The 22,196-nt window shown below is 45.9% G+C and overlaps 2 protein-coding genes across 2 annotated transcripts in view; one reads left to right on the forward strand and one right to left on the reverse strand.

The window, feature by feature from the left end:
- Positions 1–22,196, reverse strand: part of LOC119186692 (transport and Golgi organization protein 2 homolog) — a 44,516-nt gene that overhangs the window by 14,485 nt on the left and 7,835 nt on the right. The window lies entirely within an intron of this gene.
- Positions 11,726–14,142, forward strand: LOC119186707 (uncharacterized). Its single transcript, XM_075893511.1, has 3 exons — positions 11,726–11,985; positions 13,239–13,366; positions 13,677–14,142. Exons 1-3 carry the CDS (start codon positions 11,737–11,739, stop codon positions 13,678–13,680), a joined length of 381 nt encoding a protein of 126 aa, XP_075749626.1. The 5' UTR covers positions 11,726–11,736; the 3' UTR covers positions 13,681–14,142.

Genomic DNA, 22,196 nt, shown 5'->3' on the forward strand with positions numbered 1-22,196 from the left:
TCACCTTAACGCTCCCGAGATAAACTCCTGACGTTGTTTGAATAACACATCCCGCCTCATCGGTGCAAGTGACTCGCCGTCAATCGCTTAACGCGTTGCCTTGCGAAGCATGCGCGCGCTCGGCCCTTTGATGTCAAATCAAGGTGGTATTCAGCAAGTGGCTGTGCTTTGCCAGTTCCGGCCGCACTGAGAGAGAGAGAGAGAGAGAGAGAGAGAGAGAGAGGGGGGGGGGGGGGCAAGAGGGCCGCGAATGCCGATGTGCAGGAATCACCCACATGATTGGACCGAAGACCAGCGCGGCCTGTGGGTCGCTTCCGTTTGACCCAAACCGACAGCGTTTTATTCCGCGGAAGCGTGCGGTGCGGAAATAAACACGGACGCCTCCGTCGAAAAGTCGCCACGTCCGGCACGCCGGGCGCGATTCATCACGCCTTGCCCGAAGTGCGCGAATTAGCTCTCCTCCTCCGAGTACGACGCGGCCCAATATTTATCGGGAGGAGGGAAACGCCGACTGAGCCTCGACAGAAGTGTGCAGCGCCCTGAAAGCCAGAGCCAACCGTGTACAATTTGCGGACTTATAAAAAAAGCGTTGAGACTGCCTGGGGATTTGTAGCGTTAGCAACAATCTTGGCTGCAGCATGTGTCTGTGCCAGTGGACACAAAAGAACACGCCGAACAGCGTCGTAAATTCAGCCCGACCATCTTCCGACAACAGTGCGCTGGCCTTCTTAGTTGCTGCGCCGCATTTGTGCGGTGAAGGTACATAGGAAGTCGTTTGCCACTCTTTGTTGTCGGCAGCTGTTGCATTTGGACGCTTGCTTTGGACCACGTTGTTCGGATGCTGCTAGGAAGAAGCGCGCTTTAACGGGCGGCCAGTTGAATCGGGGTCAGCCGCTGGCTTCGGCCGCTTTTTGAGTCGCGCCCGTGGGGCAGCGACTCAAGTCGACGGCGTGTTTGCCCACCTCTGATTGCGGGTGACAGGAGGCCGGTCCCACTCGTCTCCCGGATGGCGAGCGTAAAAATAAAACGCCTTTGCCGCGCAGCTTCTCCGAAACCAATCGGTCCCGTCACATCAGCGGACCATCGCTCTTTCTCTCATTCCGTATTTGCACACGCTGCTCTCATTCCGCAGGTGTCGAGCTCATATTTCTTTAGGGTTTTTTTTTTTATCATCTTCCGTTTTTCACTGCAGTTTCGAGCCGTTCCGTTATATACTCCTTGCGGGGTTCCGTAACCTCATCCTTGCGTTCTATGTATAACGATTGTCAACATGCGCTCGTCCTGTTTTAAGCAGTCAAACATTTTCGCGAGACGCACGCCGTGCTGCTTTTAATAGAATACTGTTGCTTTTCAACCTATACTATGTATATGAAGTGTATACATTTCTCAAGCTGTAAATGCAAACTGAGGGTCGGATAGATCGGGCCGCTTTTTCGCGGAGAAAGCTGTCATGAGATCACAACAACGGCACCGTATCTTAGCTATCTACCACCGGTGACCATAACCGCTTTCGCGCGAAATGAAAGGAAAACATGGAAGTACAAAAAAAATTTATCCAGGAACGAACGAGGCTCTAATCTGGGCCCTGTCCGCAGCAGCCCAGTTTTTACCAGAGAGCCATTGTATTTCTTTATATTGGAACTCGACAAGCAACAAACAAACGAAAGAGCAAACTCTATTCACAATACAAACATTGCTTGTCTAAATAATGGCAAGAGACCGAGGAAAAAAAAACATTTCTTGACTGCTGGGACACCATGTTTTTAGGGACGTACTGCAGCTTACCATCAAAAAGATTCTACTTAAACCCCTCGACATTCGGTATGTTTATGTTGAAAGCGATGGCGGATCGTCGTTTTATCTGTAATATTGATTACACTCCACAGCATATGAAAGTGCAGAATGGCCACACGAGACGGTGACGTAGACGTGCGTTCGGCGCGTCAATATTTAAAAGAAAGCATGACCCGTTTTGTTGAAGAACAAAGACTTCTTGAAGATGCTACCAAATGGTTGGATTGTGTAGAGCTCCTTATACAAATGACAAAAAGTTTTAGAGTGGCCTCATTAGTCACAGAGCCATGATGGTGCTCGTAATTTCTTCGCAAGAATACCCTATACAAGCATTAGGTCGAAAAGGAACCATGTCTTGACATCTATTATATAGCGTGGTAGAGGAGTAAAATGACAACCAGGCATCACACAACGCGAATTGTGCAACACAATACGAACTGCGTAACGGTATATAGGTCGTTGAATGCTTCCAACCCATGATAAAGGGCTCAGCGTAATTATTTATCATCATCAGCCACCACATCAATTTATGGCGTAATGGCCACCTTGAATGCGTATTTGTATTGCTACCTCCAAGAAAGTTAGAAACGGGTTCTAGAAATGCTGCTCTTCCATGCAGCTTTCACTTTGGCTGTGCTGTACTTCTCGGACAGGCCTGGCGTTTTTTTTTCTTCTTTTTTTGTACTCGTTCATTGCACGTATTTCTTTTTTTTTTTGGAAGTGCCACTGTCCGAAGGACATTGCACCTAATTATCTTGAACATGCAGGAGTAAAAGAAATGTTATACAAGGATAAAAAATCTCGCTCAAGCGACACGAAAAACACTGCTGCCAGGGTTTCCACTGACTTTCCAGTAAAATTCGCCAAACGACGGCTGAAATGTCGCCAAAAGCCGCCATTTTTCTTCAAATTCCGACAAAAAAAGTCACCACTCTACATAGGTGTGGCCTGAATTTTAATAAAAATTGCCGATTATTTTTAGCCCCATGGAGTACAGTGCCACGCATAACGCCTGAGTTATATTGACGTTTTTCAATGCCAGTCACATGACCCGCTTCACCATCGAGCACTAGCTGAGAAAAGTCATGCACGCACCAGCAGCATCACTGCAGATGCTGCCACCTGATAACAAAAGTTTGTGAGGGTTTCAGCTGTATAGCGAGTATATAACATGGTGAGGCAGTCGCTACAACAAGAGAGACATGGCGGACGTAGCCTTCTTGAAGATTCGGAGAATTGCATTGCAGTAGAATCATGTGGGCGATGATCGAAGAACTATCCACCGCCATCGGCGGCGTCCGCAGTCTTCTCTCTATCTTTAAAAGAAAGAGGACTTGGCGGGCCGCAGCGCGACGCTCTACCGAATAAGCCACGGACGCGACGCTGATAGTCCCCCTCCCTCTTCGCTCGCTCCTCTGCTCTCCTCGCTCGCTGCAGCTGCGCGCCCGCCTTCTCTCTCAGTCTCCCGTCGAGAGCGGGTCGTGCGATGGATGTCCCGGAGGCAACGCTACCATCTGGATATAAGGCGCGTTACTGACACCGATATCAGCGTCGCCAACGGATGTTAACTTTACTCCTCCCCATAGTAGGGTATCTAGTACTCTAAATCGTTAACCACTTTTTCTAAACACACATCACCCCGTGAATTCGCACTTAACCATGTTCACCATCGGGGAAATGCTTGGGAGTTTTTTTTGCATGTAGCTCTCTGACAAAGGACCCCACTCACGCCAGCAATTTATTTTTATTTGATTCAGTTTGTTCGTTGTCACTTCACGTTTTTCAACCCGTGCGAAAGCCGTGCCCTTTACATGTATACCTCGATTACCAAGCGGCGTCTACGTCGATATGAAAACGCTGGTCGCGCGCAGCCGTCACTTTCTACAGCGGTACGGAACGCATGACATACCGGACTACTTCACGTAGTATACTCGGTGAAAACTTTTCTTGGCACTGAAGGGAAATCTACGGAGCCAAATCACGTGTATCCTACCGCCAGTGAAGGCAGTTACAAAGTATATAGCACCCATATTTTCAACGTGAAATATAAATGTTCGTCCTTTTTGTTTTCGGTGGAGCTATTTGAGACAGGACGTAGCTCACACCTGTGAGATATTCGTATTTATTTTAATTTATCTGTTGTGACTTCGTGTTTTTGAACGTGTGAAAAAGTCCCGTCTTTTTACGTGCAACTCAAACGCTAAGCGGCGTCTGCGTCTACATGAAACGCTGATGGTGCGTCCCCGTCACTTTACACAGCGTTACGAGACGCGGGCCAAAAGGGACTACCTCGCTTAGTGCTAAATGTGCAGAAGCTCCGCCTCTGTAGCTTTCCCTTCAGTGTCGAGAAATGTTGTCCGCGAGTATTATAGATTGTTAAGAGAGGCATTTTTCTTGAAGTTGGCATAAAATAGGCTGATGACGACGATGACGATGACGATTAAGAAACAAATGGAAATATTTGCAACATCAATCGTGGTTAAAAGTGTGATTAGTGGGTGTAAATCATTGTCATACGATAGCGCCGTGTACGAATCACATTACTTCTACACCATGATGAGAGTAAGAAAACTTTCGATGTACACTTAGTGGGTGTAAGTCATTGTCATACGATAGCACCGTGTATGAATCACATTACTTCTACACCGTGTGAGAGTAAGAAAACTTTCGATGTACACTTAAACATTTCCATGTCCGCAGCGAAACGAAGGCTCATAGCTGGTCGACATAAACAGCGTGAAAAAAACGAGGACAGAGTAAAGGAAGGACAAAAGATTAGCGCTGACTTTATCAACTGAGAAATTGAATGCAGAAACATCAAACATTTACAATTAGTGGCACATGCTCTTGCAAAGCGAGAAAACTAAACAAATTAAAAAAAAACTAAAAAGAACACTGCTGTTTAGACAGGTCACAGGAGGAATCTTGCTCTAACAACGTTAGTGACAATAATCTAAAATGTTATTTTTTTTTATCATGGAGAGCGATTGACGGTTCACTGACGCAGTTTTTTCCTGCCTTCTTAATTCTGAGGGCTTCAAACATTTCCATTGTCAGCTGGAAGGCTGTCGGCGAATACAAGTGACAGCGCCGCGCTGCAGACTCCTAGCATGTTGCTTCCGTCATATTCCAGCCCAATGTTCCCACTGCAAGGTCTGAGTGAATGCACGGATGTTCTGTTATCTTCTTGATACGAGTGGAAGATGGACGGGTACACCAGAGGGGGCACGTGGCGTATAGACAAGGCACGCGTGCCGTAAGTCAACGCAGGGCTCAGCGGTTTTCCTCTTACAGGCGCGTGCAGCAGCAGTATAGCCTGTTGCGTACTATTATCATTCGCAACGCGTAATCCGCCCCGGTGCTCTCCTTCAGTTACGTGCTCTCCGTTGCTCCGGTCAGGCTTTCTTCCTGGTCTGGCCCCCTCTCGCTTCCTTCTTCTTCCTTGTAATGGACACCTTGACATTGAGCGGACTGACCCACACACCGCAACGACGCCTTTTTCCGTCTCTCCGCCGGTCGTTGGTTCTTGTTCGTTTGTACGTGGCTTTTCGTTATAGTGCCCTCTCTCATTTTTCCTCTTCGAGTGTCGATTGTGAAATTCAGTGTCTCTAGAAAAAGTGCAAAGACCTGACGAAGTGCGGGTTCTTTACGTTAAATGCACGGACGAGGACTCCCGCTGAAGTCATCGAGTGTGTGCGTGTGTGTGTGTGTTTGTGTGTGTTTGTGCATCTCGGTAAAATAAAGGTCTCGTTCGGAGGCTCTTTTCTATTTTAGTGCCTAGCTTATGCACTCTAGAATAGTGGTGTCGGTGGCAAGTTCTGAGCTTCCTTAATTCAGCTACCCGTTATAGTGGTGCCGATGGCTCAGCCGAAGTTTGATTGAATAATGTCCTTTCCAAAAGCGTAGGCCCACCTTTGAACATACCGACAGTCCTGCAGGACACGATTCATATCGCACGCTGGTGAACGAGACTTCTGTGCTGCTTCTCCCTGCATAAGAAATAAAGCGGTCAAAAGAACGAGCGAGATCGCAGGTACGACATCGGCTGCCATCTTTAGCCTTAATAGACGCCTTCGGAACAAATGTAAAAAAAGGAGGCAGAGGGGGAAGCCGCCTGTCAGGTGGAAGTATTTACGACTCGCACATATCAATCTCAACGCGTCAAGGGCCGAAGTTCCTTTCGAGTCGATGCAGCTGCGAGAAAAGCAAGCATCCGCGTGACAATGGCGTGGGAAGAAGAGAGCGACCGCGAGAGCTGCTGACGCGCGCTAAATTTGGATTGGTTTACGGGACACGTTGAGCACTAACAACGAACAGAGCTGGAACGCGAGATGTCCTCGATCGTGCGAGAGAAGCTGCCTGGATAACTTGGCAGCGCGCCTTGCTAAACAGAAATTCGGCCGTGTGAATTTTCCATGTTGCAAAGTGAACTGCGAATGAAGTGTTCATTGCCATGTTATTTTCTCTGTTACAGTTTGCTGCATGTTTTTTTTTACTCGTTCATTCTTGATTTAGGGCAATCATTATCTTTTTTTCCATATTTGCGCTTGCAAGTCTTGTTGAGTGTAGTATAGCTGAGGGGTTTTAAACGTCTACGTTTTTCACTGCCATGTTATTTCCTCTGGTACAGTTTGCTGCTGTTTTTTTGTTTACTCGTTCATTCTGAATTTAGGGTAATCATATCTCTCTCCATCTTTGCGCTGCAAGTCTTGTTGAGTGTAATATAGTCGAGGGGTTTTAAATGTCCACTTTTCCACAGCCGCAGGCCAGCTGGAACAGAACATTAAGGAACTGAACACTTTTGGGGTACTTGTTTTTACCGTGTCTAAACAGCCAGCTGCGTTGCATATTCTATAGCGAAATATTTTGTAGTATCCACATCCGCGCAATCAAGAGTGGTATGTATCGTTTTATTGTTGCTGTCGAATATCGTTTTAAGGTAACTTTATGGTAAATATCTCGGCGGGAATGCTTACGTGAACCACCTTTCAACATGCACTATACAACAACAACAAAAAAAAAAGTCTTGCTCTTCTTTGTTTGTGTGTGTGTTGGTTTGTTCGGGGTGCCCGAACTTTAGCAGTTGTCCCTCAGTATACTGCGGAGTATAGGTGCTGGCGACTGGACCTTCCTATAACTGAGCCCTGTGATCTTTCATTTCCATAAGGTCAAGCTCTGCCTCGGTGACAGGCTCACAAATCTGCATTGGAAATTAGAATGCAAGCCCGCGTTCGTCTTCGGTTCTGTGAGCGACGCGACGGGTTTAATTACATTTTTCTTTCCGCCCATTTCTATCTTTATTTTTACAGGCGCGCGTGATGCCCTTTTATTCACCGGGGTATGCCCTGATAACTGTGTATGGCGTTGTTCTGCCTGACTCGAAGTTACGGGCTCAATCCCCGGCGTATCACTGTGGATGAAATGTACAAACGCTCATGGATCCAACTTTACGTGAACGTTATAAACAACATCAAAGGGACAAAACTAATCCGTATTTCTGCACAATGACTCTCGAACTTCTTGCCAGGTGGGAAAAACCATTTTTTAACACAAGTTAAATTTTCGCTGAATTTTATTGAAGGCAGTTGCTAGCCCACATTATTTTATTAATGTAGATCGATCATAATAATCATAATAATGAATATATAACCAATTTAATATTCTCGCATATTACCCCTCTCGAAATTTGTTATAGTAATGTTTCTTTTTAGAATGGGAATGTCAATAAAAATAAGGATTTGTCTAAACTTCAACCTTGTTGCTTCAAGTGATCGTGTAGAGTAAAAAATTGACAGTATTCAGCAGCAAAATGGAGGTTTAAAAACGCCCAGAATATCCGTGAGGACCTATCGGTTTCGTTTGTCACAAAAATTTATAGGTGCTAGAAAATTAGCGCCTATACATAAAATGATTTGCGTCTTAAGACAAACGCGTCAACACATGAACATGAAGATTACAAAAACCAATACAAACCACAAATACACAGCTGCGACCAAAATCAGGACTGAGTCCTGATTTTGGTTGCAGCTGTGTGATCGCAGAATGGGTCTCTAGAAGATCTTACAAAAACCTGCGTAGCTAGTTTGTATGCAACGTATATGTTGTATTAACTGATGTATCGGTCTACGTCACTCGAATAGTATTCACCATCATGCTGTCTCCCCATCTGTGAGGATACGTGATCAGTGGATTCCACGGGCTGCTTTGCCGCACCTTGTCAAAGCTTATTTGGCAGCCCACCAGTTGCACCACACCCTCCACCGCGTTTTCCTGGGGATGCTCAAGGAAAGATGCTTCGGGAAAAAGAAATGTTACTACGTACCACACGAGCTCTTATACCTCCGTGTGGATCAGGCCTCCCTGGTGGTTTAACCCGCCGACGGGAGGTTACGTTGCGGAGGCTTCATGCTGGGGTTGCGCTTACCCCATCTGTGATCCTTCTTTGAGCGCAAATGTACCGAGGCCCACATGGTACATCATGCCCATTTCGCCACGTCCCAATCTAGAATGTAACTGCGTCACACTTATTGCGGACTTGCATGGACCTACAATAAAGCCATCGTCGTCACCTCCGTGCAACAGGATTCAAGCCTGACCGAACTCAAGACTTTGACCGCTATAGATTCGCGGACCTCACCATCACTCATTACTTTACTTTATACATGAAGCGAACCTGCATGTCACCTCGCTGCGGTGGTCTAGTGGCTAAGGTATTCGGCTGCTGACCCGCAGGTTGCGGGATCGAATCCCGGCTGCAGCGCCTGCATTTTCGATGGAGACGAAAATGATGTAGACCCGTATGCTCAGATTTGGGCGCATGCTAAAGAACTCCAGGTGGTTGAAATTTCCGGAGCCCTCCACTACGGCGTCTCTCATAATCATACGGTGGTTTTGGGACGTTAAATCCCACATAGTAATCAATCAATCAATCAATAAATCAGTGAAATATTGACTGAATCAATCGATAAATCAATCAAACCTACATGTGTATTTTGGAATAAAAATTTATTATGCTTAAGAACAGGCTCTAGAAATTAAAGAAAGAGAGAGAAGTCGTATTATATATGTTGTCTTGTTTCTTTCGGTCTCTTTGTCTTTCTCTGGGCCTGTTAAGCCATTTCGCCAGTCATGCCCGCAAACTTGGGCTTTGACGCCAACGCGAATATAACTATGACAAGGTCGATTGTTAACACTGGAATATTTGAAACCATGAAAGCACATTTACGCCATTTTGTTCTGGTGTAGATGGCGCAGCGATAGCTGAAGAGAACCCTTTAAGTTTCATCAGGAGATGTCTGATACATTTGCCTAATGATTCAAGTTTTGGTTGGTTAGCCTTACTTCATAGACACTATATTATTACAAGACAGACAGACAGACAGACAGACAGACAGACAGACAGACAGACGGAAAGACAGACGGAAAGACAGACAGACGGAAAGACAGACGGAAAGACAGACGGACGGAAAGACAGACGGACGGAAAGACAGACGGAAGGAAAGACAGACGGAAAGACAGACGGAAGGAAAGACAGACGGAAGGAAAGACAGACGGAAAGACAGACAGACGGAAAGACGGACGGAAAGACGGACAGACGGAAAGACGGAAGGAAAGACGGACAGACGGAAAGACGGACGGAAAGACGGACGGAAAGACGGAAAAACAGACGGAAAGACAGACGGAAAGACGGAAAGACAGACGGAAAGACGGAAAGACAGACGGAAAGACGGAAAGACAGACGGAAAGACAGACGGAAAGACAGACAGACAGACGGAAAGACAGACGGAAAGACGGAAAGACAGACGGAAAGACAGACAGACAGACAGTCGGAAAGACAGACCGACGGAAAGATAGATAGATAGAAAGACAGACAGACGGAAAGACAGATAGAAAGACAGACAGAAAGATAGACAGAAAGACAGATAGAAAAACAGACGGAAAGACAGATAGAAAGACAGACAGAAAGACAGACAGAAAGACAGATAGAAAGACAGACAGAAAGACAGATAGAAAGACAGATAGATAGATAGATAGACAGATAGATAGATAGAAAGACAGATAGATAGAAAGATAAATAGATAGATAGATAGATAGATAGAAAGACAGAAAGACAGATAGATAGATAGAAAGAAAGAAAGATAGATAGATAGATAGATAGATAGATAGTATAATAGTTGCTTGGATTTTAGTCCCAAAACCACAATATTATCAGAGACCCCATAGTGGAGGGCTCCGAAGATTTCTATTATCTTTGCATTCTTTAACTTGGACCTAAATCTGAGTACACCGACCTCCAGCGTTTGGCCTTCATCAAAATGCTGCCGTTTCTGTCAAGATTCGATACCGCGACCAAGTACCATAACCGCTATACTACCGCCAGGTGTGAGGGAATACTACTGAAATAGTACATAAATAACCCATAAACTGTGTGTGCTCTATCGGGCATACCGCGTACGCATGTCTCATATGATGACCGTGTGAGCGGCCGGTGGTTTTCTCTTCGGTTTGTCACCGCCACCTCTCTTTACTTGCCCGCCGTAAAGAACGTGGAAGTGTGCTCGGAGGTGTCGTTCCGTGTCCGATTGGGGGAGCCACGAGCCGATCTCGACCGACACCCGGAATCGGGTAGGGCATACAGGAAACGTCGCGGTTTCTAGCGCGAATAAATACTTGGAGTATACGCCAGGCCCCGGGGGCTCGGTTCGCTGGGCCTAACACGCGATGTGTGCTGTTGTTACAACGGTATCCGATCGGGCGTGCACGACCGAGCAGAGACCTCACCCGCCCAGGAGGCTTGTTGCTTTACTAAAGTCCAAAGATCAGCCGATATACTTTACACTTTTTTTCTTTCTCTCTCTCTGTGTTCTCTCAGTCGGCTTCATGAGTTCAGGACGAAACACGTGAAGGATAGATGCGAAACTTTATTGCATGTCCCGAGTTGCACGATTCAACGCACAGCGGGCCGTTCTCATGTTTGAAGAGTCAGGCCAACATAAGAAATTAATAAATTAGGTAGTCAGATATGATTCGTTTGTGGACTACTTGGTCTTGTCAGCCAGCTTTTTTTTCTCTCGCGTAAACGTAAGACTAGACAAGAAGGCGCACGCATAGAAGCTAAGTATTCATATTGTTAAAGGAATGATAACCATTACCCTAACTATTCTAGAGCTGATCCTGAAACAGCAAGCACACTACCTAAAAAAAAAGAGAAGAAGAAAGACTACTACATCAACATATGCAAAAACAAGTCATGAGCGTGCGTAAAGGGTACCAGCAATGGGAGCCAGGTGTTCTTATTTAGTAAGTCGCATTTCACACTTGTTACAACAGTGTGCACCTTTATTATTATCTAGTGGTTCCATCATCACACCAGAAGCACGTCGCGTTACTATTAAGATATATGATGCTTCAAACTTGCAAGTTGACAGCACAAAACTCGGAAACATCGACTGGTTTATGTGACGGGCAGTGTTACTATAGAACTACCCGATTCACTTCTGTTGCCTGTTGGATGGGTGGTAGAAGCCGTTAATTTTATGCATGAGATGAACCAGCCGCATGGGCTATCCTAAGTTCCGTATAAGGTGCCTTGAGCCTTTCGAAGCAGCGAATTCAGAAAACGAGCGCATTCAGGCAGACCGTAATTACACCATGCACTACGCGTAGAAGCCAACTTTTGTTTCACTGTCGTAAAGAGTTGCATATGTGTAGTATAAGTTAATCAGGTACAAGATAAGTATAACGATTAAAAAAAATTTGCTAGAAAACTTGGGGTGGATTATAGTTACAAACAGGCCTCAGGTAATAATGTGAATGAAACATCCGTTCAGCTCTAAACAGTTATGAAGAAGCGAAAAAATGAATAATGTACGCGATGTTTCCAATTTTTGAGCCCTTATAGTAATCGTACCATGTGATGGTCTAGATTTTGCATTACAGCAGATGGCAACCACAGCCTGTGTCGCTGCCCAACTGCCTCGCACGTCGGCACTGCTGCGGTGGTGGCTAAAAAACGGCACAGCTCTTTGCCCTTGTATTCGTCCTCTGTTCTTTCTGGGTCAACGAGCTTTGTCAGAGGGCACCCCCGCCGGGAACGCCGCCTCGAACTACTCGTGTCCTGCGCCGCCGTGGAAGCCACACTCCCCAAAAATACGCAATTCTCGTCACGAGCTCAGGCCGACGTACGAAAGGGTAAGCGGTGTGCGAAGCACTTCAAGGCACCCCCTCGCAGTTGCTTTCAATTTTGCTCTCTCTCGTGTATACCCTTCACTTTCTCCCTTTGAAAAGTCGCTGCTCTGATGGATGAAGGAACGTGCAGGGACAAAGGAAGAGTGCGCCCGCGTATGCGTCTGAGAGCGCGCGTGCTAGCCACATATTATACAAAGAAGCCGAGGCTCGTGTTTAACGTTGGCGGGGACCCACTGCAGGTGCATACCTCTTTGCTTCCTTCCGTTTCCCGTTTTCGGTGGAAACGCCGCGTTCGTGAATGCGGCGCTCTCTTGGCGCCCTCGCGAAGAGAGTGCCGCGTTCTCGCGGAGCCCGAACGGTGATCACGTTTCTCGCCGGTCATTCCCGCGTGGCGACTGTTTAGCGTCCCATTTTACTGAGAGAACGGTGCTTGGCAGTGACGCCGGAGCAGAATCGAGGTTAAGTAAACTGGCGGGCTAACGTACGCCGAGACGGCGTTAATAATAGATGCCTTGCACGGACCCGTTCGTCCTGCAGCTCTCGATTCCTGTTTGCACGTTGACGGATCGGAGAGCTCGCAGCGTATACGTAAAATCATGAGCGACGTGACTCGTGGTGTGCGCCACAAATGATACAGTGATACAGTGATTAGTTTGGGCCCTGACAGCATGAAGGTTTGTTGTAACCCTATCCAGGACAACAAATGAACAATTACGGTGAGCTTCCCGTAATTTTTCTGCTATTGACCTCAGGCATTGCGAATCAGGTCTCGAGAGAATGTTGTCCAGATGTAGGGGCCATGGTGTTTATTGGCCCAGTCAAGTTGCCTTGACCAGCTTTTCACAGAGGCAGTGCGAAACCACGTATAAGGTGCAATGTCTCCGATCTTGGGGACAGTTTGCAATGTCTCCGATCTTGGAGGCAGCGCAGAACCACGTTAGGTGCAGAAGGATTTTGGACGTGGGTGAGAGCGGAACGATACATCGATTGAGAAAAAGCACACGTCTTTCATCTTTCAGTCCTCTTAGGTGAATGTATGACAGACTCTGTGAGTTTTGTATATCGTATCAAAAGCCTAGAAGACCATGCATATTTTTATGGTGAAACAAACCCAGACTGGTTGCTTGATTTAAAATTATTTGGCAGCAGTGATGTCTGTCAGAAACAAGATCACTGCGTGTTTTCGTCTGTGTCAGTCAGCTTCATCTGGTTGAGTGTAGTTCAATAAACGTTATTCCCCAATGGCCCGTGGCCAGGTTGCCAGAGATCCACCGTTCGAGAAACATCTTTCGAGGTCCTCGGCGATGGTCCTGGCTTGCTGGACGGCCCACTCTAAGTCTTCGGCATCCCCGCTCAGCAGGGCGGCTTCCCATTGCTCAGCAAGGTACGTCGCTTCAGTGGGTCCTTCAGTTGGTGTCGTCCTCTCTTGTAGTTTCTTGCGCATTCCCAAAGCACATGCGCCATGTCGGCCTGTTCGTGCTCGCACCATGGGCAGCCTGGCGACGTGTCACCTGCTCTAATGGTGTAGACTGGTGTAATGGTGTAAAGCGAGGTATTGCTGCTGCACAAACCTTTACATATTGTTACTCTCTGAGCTTGCTTCCTATTCCTTAATTTCATGGTTGCACTTACTTTCGCATGCTCATCAGTCTATCTCATACTCCTATTTCTCTTTATTCATTCTTTCTGCACAGGTAAAGCATGAGGGACTATAAGAAAAGAAAGGGAGCCTATCATATACAAGCCGATTTCACACGGGTGCTCCATCAGGGTCTCAGTGTCACAGCAAGAAAGCACGACGCCGGTAAGAAAAGGCAGAGACAAATAAAAAGAACGAAAGAAAAGAAAGGTTAGGCCTCATGGAGGGTCGAGCCTATTCCTATACGACAGCGAAAGGAGACGGGTCGCTTGTTTGTTTCGCTCGTCTCGCGCACAACAAACGTGAGCCAAAAGGAGAAAAAAACGCAAATGCGCCCGCCCTGTTCCAGGCTGGCGTGACTTCGTGCCACTGAAGCTCGCAGCGAGAGAGTGGGCGACTCGCAGTGGGAAACGAAGAGGACGCCGGAGTGGTCCTGTCGTCGACGCGTGCAATCGAATGCGTCAATAGCGTTCATTGCCACCGAAGCGTATGACCTCGATCTGGCGAGAGTTGGGAGAAGAGGTCGCACACGGCAGTCCGCGTCACGGAAACCGGAGTGTCGCCTGGAGCGGCTTCTAGCCCGAGCCGACCATCAGCCGGCTTTTCTTCTCGGAAAGTGTCGGAAGAGATGACAGGGACAGGCCTGCCGGCCCGTAGTCCAAGACGCTGACAAATGGCGCGAAATCGGGGTCACTCTCTTACGTTAGCCTTCGACGCGTGCTTCGCCGCATAACTCGCATGCGCTAGAGAAAGCATTTCAACTTTCAGCCGGCAGTACCGACTTGGATTTCGGGGTTATGTCTGGTAGAGGTCACGTAAGTTTGGGAATGTTGGTATTCCGTTCCAGCATCTAGTCCACACAGACAAGACAAATGGCGAGTGGCTAACGTACAGCGCCGCTCATCGTCGCGTTCGGCTGTTAACCGGGAGGTCGGTCGTCACTCTGTTTTTGTCTTCCGTGTGTGCTAGATGCTGAAATGGTAGAAGTGACTGTTTGGTGCCGTTAACTGCAGCCGTGTTCAATACTACAGTCACATGTTTTACGTCATAGGTGTGTAAACTCGGCGTAGCTGCGTCTCCTTGCTTCCACGCTACATGGTCATCTTCGGGCCTTGGAATATAGCTTCACCGGGAAACGCAGTCGGAATGATTGTTACGGGGCTCTTTACGAATAACCTGCGCTTGTTATGAATCGTGATCGCGCTCGCAGTGTCTAACTCAGAAGTCGCACTTGCTTCTTGGGCATGGTTGTTTAATCCTGTAACAAAACTTTAATCATCTAACAAAGCTCTAATGATAAGTCCTCTAACAAAACTCTAACAACAAATCCTCCAACGAAACTTGAATCATCTAACAAAATTGAAAAAAAAAAGAAATTATTTGCTTAAAGTTGACTCTGTCTTTTTTACCTAGTTCACTTTAGAAGCTGTAAACACCCTCTCTCCACCCCACGGGCATGAAATCACAGGCTTATCGAAGCTGCTAGCTCGCATTTTATTTCGGACGCTTCGTCTTCATTTCACAGCGTACGCAACATATGCATAATGGACGCATTTACGGTAAAGTTGTATGAAACCACATGTACGAGTGACCTGTTGAAAGTCCCCACCTCATCCTAAATACAAATGGCGAGAAGTGAAAGACAGGCGCCGAATAGGCTAACACATACCCGCACTTACACTGTCTTCACACAGCGACGTAGACAAAACACAGCGACAAATGTCCCTGGTGCAAGTAGACCCCAGCGCTCAAAGACAAAACACAGTAAACAGAGCGTACGTCAGACGCCGTCTCGCCGCTAATTGACTACAGACTCGTAAATTGGCCTTGGGAGGCATGACTCTCCAAACTGGACTGGGAAGCCAATTGGCGTTCACGGAGCCTCGAATTCCAGTGGAGCCCCGAACGAGGGGCTCCACCCACTGTAACCAGAGAGCCTAGTGTTTATCAAACTTCATTTTTCTTTCAAACTCTCTCTTCCTTTCGTGAAAGCTATTTTCTTTTATAACGCATTCAATTATCGAAAACCAATTGCTCGTAATTATAACTAAACTTAAGTTGAGAAAATCGGTGACTATGATGTATCTTAAAAATGCGTATTACCTCTACGCAGGGACACAGCCAGATTTTTTTTTGGGGGGGGGGGGGAGAAAGGGTTCATCATAATCAATGTATGTTCGTGCATGCGTTTGTATGTGTGCGTGAATAACATGAATATACGCACAAGCAAAATCGAAAAATTGGGGGGGGGGGAGGGGTTGTACCTCCTTAACACTTACCCCCTCTTGGCTAAGCCCCTGCCTCTGCGGTACCACTTTAGGAATATAAACTTTATGTCTGATTGGATTATAAAGAAACCCACGTTGAGGAAGTTTTCCTCTAAGCACGCGCTCAACGCTAGTTCAAACATTGGGAGGTTTACCCAACACTTTCGAGGCTTCCTCGTGCAAGCTCGGTTTTCCGTCGATGAGTGCCAGGAACGGCGATTGCGGGAGGCTCTGTAGTATGCTACAACACGCGACAAGTGCGCTCGTGGCAATACCAAAAATATGGGCACTTCAGTCGTGGATGCGTCTATAACGAGTGGAGGCGTTCGAATCCTTGCTGAGCGAGCCACTCGAAAGCGGCGGGGAAAATCGATGTTATCGACGATGAGTGACGACTAATCAAACATTCGCCCCGGTGCAATCTTGTCTGAGCCGAAGGTCGGCTGCTCGTTGGAGAGACGCGAGATGCTGCAGCTTCTTTCTCCGGCTGCTTTCTTTCTTTCGCCAACTCCCGTGGTGCACACGCGGCCTTTGTTCCATCTCGTATAGTGCATGCCCGATAGTGACCTTGAAGGGCGCGAAAGACGTGTAGCATCCGCGCCGTCAGTCATGTTCTGCCTGATTGCACATATCGTGACGTTTCTCAAAAATGTCAACTTGTACGAAACTTTTCTTTGTTTGGGAGGGGATTTATTGTAAGTATAACAATTTTCTTGTTTTTAAAGGGCGGTAAAATGATATTCTGTGTGTGTGTGTGTGCGCGCGCGTGCGTGCGTGCGTGCGTGCGTGCGACAGAAATGCTTAGAGGTGTAGCCAGGCTTGGCTGCATTGCTGTTCTACCTGGGACCTTGAAAAGCTGGCTAGCGACACCAGCTGATTTATTATGACCGTGTTAATCTGTTTATTTCTATTTCTCAGAACTGCCATATGGTATGGGGATGCAAACAAAGTTCTGGAACCACTACACTAACCGAAGAGCAGTGGGAGGCCAAGTTATCGGATCCAGGCTTGGAGAAACAGCGAAGTCTGGTTCAACTGGCGCGTGAGATGGCGAAGGCCCGCGCTACCTGGAATATAGGTCGCCCACCTTGCTCAAATAAAAGTTCATTCTCTCTCTGCCTAATGACGGCGCGAGAAAGGAAGAACGGACATAAGAAAGGCATGCGAGCGCACACAAATTTATTGCTTCCGACACGAGCTCGCCATGGCTCTTTGGCGTCACTTAGGTCCAGAGAAAGAGAGAGAAAGAGAAAAGCAAAGAAAAGTACAGAAGTTAACGCTGGTGTCTAACTGACTCACTTTAACTCATTTTAACTCCATGGTACCATCTTTTTTGTTTTCGTTCCTCTTTTTTTCAGCTTGACTAAATAGGAAATTAAAGGCCGTGGCCTAACTAGGCCGGTACGTCTAGTAGTTTCACAGAACCTCTCTCTTCCTATTTGCATTTTTGTGTTGCGACGTTAAGGCATATGTCCTAATTGGAACAATGACGAATGACTCCAGTGTCCTTATATGGTCCCCGTCGCTCCAATATTAGGGCCTTCCTTACAAGTACCAATTTTTTTTATGAGTTCTTAAATATCAAGGACGCAGCTGCTCTCCGTGTGTCTTGTTAGAATGAGCTTTACGTTAGTGCAACTCCCTAACCGAGTGAAGTCACCTGAGTCACTCAAGACCCAAGAAGCAAATGGCACTCGCTGACGACGCTATACCACAGCAGTCGCGTGAGCAGCGACCGTTACACCCATGACCTAACGTAGACTTACGCGCAGAAGCCATAACCTCACCCTCCTCTGTCTCGTTTCCCTCTTCGTCGTCTCTTTGTACCGGCGATCACACGAGGAGAGCAGGAAAGAACCGCCTTGCGGCGGCCATTATGTAACGCAATCCAAGCGACGCGACCTTGCTCGTCGGTTGTCCACCGACTGTCCCAGGCGAGCGCATTCGACGATTTGCGATTGCTGAATGTTAGCGCCATCTTGGACAAGGGTTTGTGAAAGAGAGGTCTGTTTCTATCAGGCGCCACAACATTCGGTGTTTTGTATGGGCATGAGTTGTCGACCAGGTCCCTTCCTGTTTTCTTGGTGTGCCCAAATGATGTAATAATAATAATAATAATAATAATAATAATAATAATAATAATAATAATAATAATAATAATAATAATAATAATAATAATAATAATAATAATAATAATAATAATAATAATAATAATAATAATAATAATAATAATAATAATAATAATAATAATAATAATAATAATAATAATGGTAATAATAATAATAATCATAATCATGATTGTTATGATGACAAGAGGAGTGTACGACTGGCTTTTTCAGTTTCCTTTCGTTTGTCTCGTGTTCTGTAAGAATAAAAATAATTGCTTGGGTGTACGATATAGTGAGTAAGCTTATGTAAATTATCAATAATGGCTAACTTCGATTAAGTAAGCTCTCCCATTAGTGAGCTAGAAAATTAAGAAACCATAAGAATAAGAATAGGGTGGAGCACATCCGGCAAGAATTCTCAAGTCACGGCTGATAGATCGCCACTATTCCTCAAGAGGAAGGTATATAACTGCTGCATCTTACCGGTACGTACCTGAGGAGCATAAACCTGGAGGATTACACAGAGGGTCCAGTTTAAGTTGAGGACGACGCAGCGAGCAATGTAAAGGAAAATGGCATGTACAACCCTAATCAGCGCCTGCCCTAATCGACAAGAAGAAAGAAGATTGTATCAGGGAATAAACCGGTGTTAAAGACATCATAGTCGAAATGGAGCAAAAGAAATGGTCATGGGCAGGGGAGGTAGCGCGAAGGCAAGATAACAGCTGGTCATTAATTATCACTGACAGGATTCCAAGAGAAGGCAAGTGGGTGAGGGGGAGACAGAAAATTAGGTGGGCAAATGAGATTAGGAAGTTTGCGGGCATAAAGTGGCAGCAGCAAGCACAGGACCGAGTTTACGGTGGAACATGGAAAATGCCTTTGTCCTGCAATGGGTGCAGTCAGAATGATGATGATGATAATGATGATGATGATAATGATGATGATGATGATGATGATGATGATGATGATGATGATGATGATGATGATGATGATCATAATCATCCATTAGGGAACACACTCAAATTACCGCTATCTGGGAAATTATTGTGGGCTGCACTGATTTTCATGCAGCTGAAGATAATTAAAAAGAACAATGTTTCATATGTTAATTAATAATATGTGTGGTAATACACTTATGCATTGTTGTTTTTGTCGCTACTGTTCTTCTACTTTTCCCGCTACTCTAAGTCGTATACATCGTGTAATAGTTTTTCTTGGGTTTTTGCTTGTAATTTGGAAATGTATGGATTCAAAATGGCTGAATGCACTGCATATAATCCTTTCTGTTACCTAGTCTGTAACTCTGTTTGTTGGAGTGAGCGTTTCGTTCTTTCAATGATTCAGTTTCAGTGTTCGCGTGAACGAAGTACAAAATGTTATAGTATTGCTACTCTGTATATAGTCTCGCGAAGTGGCTAATTAACGCAGCAGCTTTTCACTGTTTTCTCCGCATGGTCTAAAAAATTATAATTTTAATTTGAATCATGACGCAAACACCGGAGCATGTGTTCTCTCTGCTGATCGCGGGGTGCCGCTCCGTGTTAAATCAGTTTTCGCGAGATTGAGCCGAACAGAGATTTCCACGCAAGTCCGTCAATGCCGTCGCAATTGCACTCGAGCGCGTGCATGGGAATGCTCAACTTGCCCGCAGTCAGAAGCCAGGCCTGTTTGAACCTGAAAGTATGCCAAGTAAAACTCCCAAGCAGCTTCCTTTATAGTTTATAAGAGGTCCGCAAGGGATCCAAAGGAGCTATAAGCATTCGAAACACGTTCTTTTTTCTTGTTTGTCATATTTTAGATAAGCGACAGCTTTCATTTGCAATTGGTCACGATAGAGCTGGTCCCTCTGAAACACACGAAAAAACCGGTCACTACCTCCTCTGGAGCCACCTAAACGATGTGAAGTTAAGTTAGGGAGAAAGTTGGTAAGATCGAAAACAGGAGGCACGAGGTCACTAGCGTTTATAATGCTTACGATTACAATCTCAAATCATTTGCGCCATGGCTTCCCAGACTATGGGTTGCTGTAAACTCAGGCTTGATAAAACCGAAGTTCAGATTTGATAAAAGAAGCCTTCATTCAACGAATATATGCGCTGACAATGCACGAAAAAAGCCAGAGTTCAAGAAAGAAAGGCCGCGACGGGATTCAGTCTATATTTGGGCATCCATCAGCAACACTCTCACCAATCGCTGGCACCAAGCGCTGGGCACGTGGCACTCGCTTTGAGTTGAGTGAAGAGTAACGACGCGTTGATTGCTCGTTGGTTGCTATGCGCCTTTTGTAGTTCAAATCGTCTCGTCACTGGCGGACGATTTCGAAGGCGGTCCAGGAAGTTGCCCCTAAAAGGCGGCCCCACAGTGAGATGTTCTTCCTATATTTATTCTTGTAATTTTATCACTGTGACGGCTATGTAGAACGATGCGTTTGGAACTTTCTCAGCTGCGAGCTGAACCTGTCTTGCGCGAACGATTTTCAATGGTCTCGCTTCTTCGAACGGCGACGGAGAGGCAACAACGTTCACCCTTCACGCTTCTCAGCTGTCGAGCTCGCCTAACGTTTGCTTTTCTGAAGCTACAGCTAACGTATACAGTGGGGGTGTGCGCTGTTTATTTAGTAGTCGAGTGCAACAAGTCGAGAGGATGTCGGTATACGTTCAAGACGCAAAAAAAAAAAAAACTGAGGAATTTGCCAATTTTGTCAGGGCAACCCTCACTGAACTTCGAAGCAGTTCCTTTATATAGGCTTGTCTTGATATGAATGTGCTGATTGAATCACTTCCTGTGTAACGTCAACCATCAGCCATCATCACATCTACTATTTCATTTGGGTTCGTTCTCCTCTTTACTTTCGCCCCATTGTGCACTTTCACAAATTCCTCACTAACCGTTTCTCGTGCTCAAATGAATAAATAAATAAATAAATAAATAAATAAATAAATAAATAAATAAAGAGAAAGACAGAAGAAATTAAAGAAGAAAGGAAATAAATAACTAAAGAAAGAAATGAAGAAAAAAGAAAGAAAAAAAGAAAGAAAGAAAGAAAGAAAGAGAAAAGAAAAGTCGGGGAGCAAAGTGGTCATTAGTGAAAAAGTAACGGATCCTTTTGTAAACAATAAATGTCTTCGTACATGCTGCCATGGGTGCTCTGTCGTGTGCCAGAGTTGCTGTCCAGCGGGAGCATGCTCGGCAATTGTTTTGTAGCTTATTATTTGAATGTAGAGGCAGGCACGTGCACGTAATAACGCGACGATAGCGAACAATGGACTTCCGCTTGCACCCGCGGCTTTGTCCGAAGAAATTTTCGTTCGCCTCTCGGTCCACACGTCGCTGTCGGACCTAACATCTCGTCGCACCTGCCGCATCTATAGTATACAACGGTGCCGTCTTCGTACCTTTCGATCAACAATGCGCTGGTAACAACTTAAGAAAGAAGGGCCAGTGGCAGTGAACACAAGAACTGTTCTTGATCCAAGTAGCATTCGTAAAGGAGTAATTTTGTGTCCATAACATTACTATCGGATGCTTCACTTCGGCCACTTTTTTTCTTTGTTTACTATATGGTATACAATCTAATCTCTATACTTTTCTCGTGTCTCTTCTTTTTTTGTCTTTCAAAAGCCACAACAATAGAAACTGTATTAGCAAACGAAGACTTTTCTTGATTACAAGATGATGTAAAAAAAAGGGGGCAAGGGAGACGGTATTATGAATGCCCCTGTACTTTTTTAAAGCACAGCCACCCGTTCCTGTTTTGAACGATGACGCCGTTAATGGCGCAACCGATATATATGAAAGTGTAACCGACGTGCTTGAAAAAGAAATTGATAAAAAAATAACCCAATATCGAATGGAATTCGATTCTTCGCGTGGCAGTCGAGCACTCACAAAGTGACGCTGGTGCTTGAAACTAATTTGCGAAAATGCCCTATAGAGGCGTCATGTCGGGCAAGGAATCGCGTTAAACTGTATGATATGGCGTGGCAGGAGAGCAAATTAACTACCAATCATCACACGGTGCTAATTCCGCAACGAGCGCGCGCTTTTATGCTTCCCACCCGCTGCAAAGTCTTCATCGTCATCAGCCACGTGAACGATCAGAAGGGCCCATAATAAGCCTTACAGATGTGTATAGCGGGTAGCTCACTTAAACGCAGAGGACGAATGGGGTAGTAAGTGCTGTCTTAAATCACGCAA

Source organism: Rhipicephalus microplus, chromosome 1 (assembly GCF_043290135.1).
Source record: "Rhipicephalus microplus isolate Deutch F79 chromosome 1, USDA_Rmic, whole genome shotgun sequence".
Taxonomy (NCBI): Eukaryota; Metazoa; Arthropoda; class Arachnida; order Ixodida; family Ixodidae; genus Rhipicephalus; species Rhipicephalus microplus.

Coding starts and splice junctions, on each gene's coding strand:
- LOC119186707 (XM_075893511.1), top strand. CDS start 11,737: ATGGCAACCACAGCCTGTGTCGCTGCCCAACTGCCTCGCACGTCGGCA. Junction 11,986..13,238: donor TCAGGCCGACGTACGAAAGG/GTAAGCGGTGTG, acceptor GCCCGTGGCCAG/GTTGCCAGAGATCCACCGTT.